At 47.5% G+C, this 3,655-nt stretch overlaps 1 protein-coding gene across 4 annotated transcripts in view; it reads left to right on the plus strand.

Annotated features, from left to right (window-relative positions):
* The window catches only part of frem1b (Fras1 related extracellular matrix 1b), a 26,443-nt gene that overhangs the window by 16,876 nt on the left and 5,912 nt on the right, over positions 1 to 3,655 (plus strand). For all 4 annotated transcript variants that reach the window (XM_017432592.3, XM_037981297.1, XM_025009648.2 and 1 more), the window contains 3 exons: positions 437 to 578; positions 896 to 1,085; positions 2,431 to 2,695. In XM_017432592.3, the coding sequence (XP_017288081.1) occupies positions 437 to 578; positions 896 to 1,085; positions 2,431 to 2,695 (597 nt within the window). The remainder of the gene's footprint in view (positions 1 to 436; positions 579 to 895; positions 1,086 to 2,430; positions 2,696 to 3,655) is intronic.

The raw sequence follows: 3,655 nt of genomic DNA on the forward strand, positions 1-3,655 counted from the left end.
GTGCTGTAAAGACCACCGAGGCAGAAGAACACACAGACTTGGCAGCAGCTGCCGTCCTCCTTGTCGATGCAGTTCCTGCAGGATGGCAGCTTCTGTCCTGCGTGGATTTTATTTCCAAATGAAGGAGCAGCCAGACGGTTCCCAATGTTAACCCCCCCCCTCGCCAAAATAAAACACCAGCAGCACCAACCCAGTTCTGCACGGTCCCACAGGAAGAACCGGTTCACAAACAACTTCCTGCTTCTTCATTTCAAACATCAACCCGTCTTCAGCGTTTGCTGAGAGGAAACCTCCTGGTCTTCAGCTGGAAGGCCGTGACCATCACAGCTCACACCCAGTCCTGTCCGGCCTCTGACCCGCCACTAAAAAGAACTGTCCAGCTGATGTTCTAAAGGTTTTAAAGGCAGTGGTTGTTTCTTCTTTGTTGGTGTTTTAGGAACGCTGGGCTGGATGTTAGTTCTGGTGAGCACAGGGTGATCTCCAGCCTGGTTCTGGAAGCTGAAGACCTGGACACGCCCCCAGACCAGGTGTACTACTTCCTGAATGCTGCACCGACATTAGGAAGACTGCAGCTGAAGGTGAAACACGTTCAGGGATTTTTCTTTAGGTTTTATGAACTGCTCAGAGGTTCTGGTGTAGAAGAAGATTGGAACCACATAAGGACCATCAGAAAATCCCGGTTTCCTCCGTCTCAGGTTCTCCGCTTCATGTTCTCAGGTTTACATCACAAACCTTTAACTGATTGCAAAAAACTGGGTTTCTACAGTTGTTCTTGTTGTCATGACAACAGGTTTATGTTTATGTCAGAATTCCTCGATCAGCCTGAAAACTGAAATAAATAAATGTTTAACCTGTGAGTTATTTTATTAACCCCATTAATGATCCGTGTCTGCAGAGGGAAACAGGTTGGACCGAACTCTCAGCTGGTCAGAACTTCACTCAGGATGACGTGGACATGAACCGCCTGTGGTACAAACACACGGCTGGGGTCAAAGGTCCCGACAGCTTTCGTTTCATCCTCAGCGATGTGGACAACAAGTCTCCGTCTCAGAGGTTCTTCATCTCCATCCACACGGTACACAAAGGTCAGAACCAGAGCAGATTCCTCCACAGACAGCTGCTCACAAAGGTCTGCAGAACCAGGTCTAAAGAACCAGACCTGTAGAACCAGGTCTAAAGAACCAGGCCTGCAGAACCAGGTCTAAAGAACCAGACCTGTAGAACCAGGTCTAAAGAACCAGACCTGCAGAACCAGGTCTAAAGAACCAGACCTGCAGAAGAAGGTCTAAAGAACCAGATCTGCAGAACCAGACCTGCAGAACCAGGTCTAAAGAACCAGACCTGCAGAACCAGGTCTAAAGAACCAGATCTGCAGAACCAGGTCTAAAGAACCAGGCCTGCAAACCAGGCCTAAATAATCAGACTTGTTGAAACAGGTCTAAAGAACCAGACCTGCAGACCCACATCTAAAGAACCAGATCTGCAGAACCAGACCTGCAGAAGAAGGTCTAAAGAACCAGATCTGCAGAACCAGACCTGCAAAACCAAGTCTAAAGAACCAGACCTGCAGAACCAAGTCTAAAGAACCAGATCTGCAGAACCAGACCTGCAGAACCAGGTCCAGGACTGTCAGAACCAGAGTCAGGACTATGAGATCCAAATGAACTCAGACTTTTAACAACAATACGAGGCACTCACAGACCTTCAGTCCTGCTCCTCCAGCCGGTTGGTGGTCATACATTATTCACCCCTCCTTCCTGCCAGTTTTACCAGTCGGGTGAACACGGAGCTGTGGGGGCCCGGCCCTTCTGGCTCGGGGCCCGATGATCCTGGAGGTGCAGAGGTGAGAATTGTCCGGCCCCCTCAGATGGTGAATAATTAACGGAGACGAGGTGCAGCAGATGTGGATGGAGGTCGGCTCGGTCCCTCTGGATCCTGATCCAAAACACGAACATCATTTCTTCTTTTAGAACTTTGGTGCTCTGAGTCGTTTAGCTGCAGGTAGAACTTCAGAACCCCTCAGGTCCTGTTGACTGCCTCCATGCTGCTAAGGCCTGATGCCCTGACCTGGGGTTAGACTGAGACTGGTTGGATCTGGTTTTAGGATTCTGATGGCTTTATAAACTGATCGTTGTTTAGGAGTAGATTTAAATGTGGTTTTCTAAAAGGTTTGATGTAGTTCAGGACCTGGTTTTCTCCTGTTCTGAGGCGTATTCTGTACATTGTTGGGAACGTGGTTTAAAAAGGTTTTCTTGGACTGGTGCAAATCTAGATTTTGGATTGTTTTTGCACCTGGTTCTTATTGCTGCTCTTTCAACAAATGTTTTAAGACAATCAGATGATAAGTCAGTTGGTGAGTGGATCATCAGCCGTGTGTCAAACATGTACAGCATCTTCAGAACCCTCTCAGATTCCTTCTTCTGCCTCCAGGTGACATCATGCTGCAGAGCAATGAGGTACACTTGACGGAGGGGCAGCGGGTCGTCCTCAACACCAACAACCTGCTGGTGTCAGACCTGGCGGGTCGGCCGGAGGAGCTGGTCTTCACAGTTTCGGTCCCACCTCAACACGGCCTTGTGCACGCCGTCCAGCAGCCGGGAGTCCCGCTGCTCAGCTTCACCCAGCTGGATGTGGTTGCTCACCGAGTGTGCTACACTCACAACAATGAGCATGACGCAGAGACCGACTCATTCAGGTGAGAGAAGACTCCGCCCCTTGATGTGCTGTTGTGTGTTCGATAGAACCAGCAGACCTGAGATCACTGAGAACCATCAACATAATGTGTTATAGACCAAGTGTCCCTGCCTTCTCTTGTTGTTGGGATTAAAGGCAGCAGGAACCGTTTTACAGGAGCAGCCATGTTGTATTTTCGGAACCAGAGTCTGTGTGTTCAGGCGGTGAGGCTTTAAGCCCCGCCCACTTTCCCAGCGTACAATCGTGGTCTCACACACCCATGAAAAAACTAACGTCTTAGAAACGTGACTACTAGAAGAAACATCCAACTTGTAGTGGAACCAGTCTGAGGGGATGGGTTGTTTTCTTTATAGCTGTAACTCAATCTGTGACCTGATGGTGGCGCTATTGTCATTCATACAACAAAATATTTGTTTACTTAATTTCCATGGGGATATTAAAAAAAACTCCCAAATCTGAGATATTTTTCTCACAAACAGCAGAATAACTGAGTGTGGTACTTCTGACAATAATAATAACTAGAAATGCGTCTGAAAAGCTGATGAAATCTGTGACCTGAATGCAAATAAAGAACCATGGAAGATTAATATTTATATAATTCCTTTTACTACTAATGACAGTAATAACGATAATAGTAGAACTGCCTGTATGGAAGCTCAGGTGTAAGCCCAGGTGTGACTGAAGCAGCTTTTTCAGGTAGATTCAAAGTTTTTCAGCTCAGCGTGAAACTCTGCTCACACAAGGAACATAAATGACAAACAATTCATCAGCCTATTGTGACACCAAAATATTTCTGTCCCATAAAAACCATCACACACATTTGGCCGATAAAATCAAAGTGGGCAGTGAGACGAGACAGAAAAAGACTCAGCATCAGGGGACGACAGGCGCTCTCTGCTGCAGTATGTTGATCTGCTGTTCCAGCCAATTTGGCAGCGGCAGGATGTGTGTGTGTGTGTGG

The sequence above is a fragment of the Kryptolebias marmoratus genome, linkage group LG18 (genome assembly GCF_001649575.2).
Source record: "Kryptolebias marmoratus isolate JLee-2015 linkage group LG18, ASM164957v2, whole genome shotgun sequence".
NCBI lineage: Eukaryota > Metazoa > Chordata > Actinopteri > Cyprinodontiformes > Rivulidae > Kryptolebias > Kryptolebias marmoratus.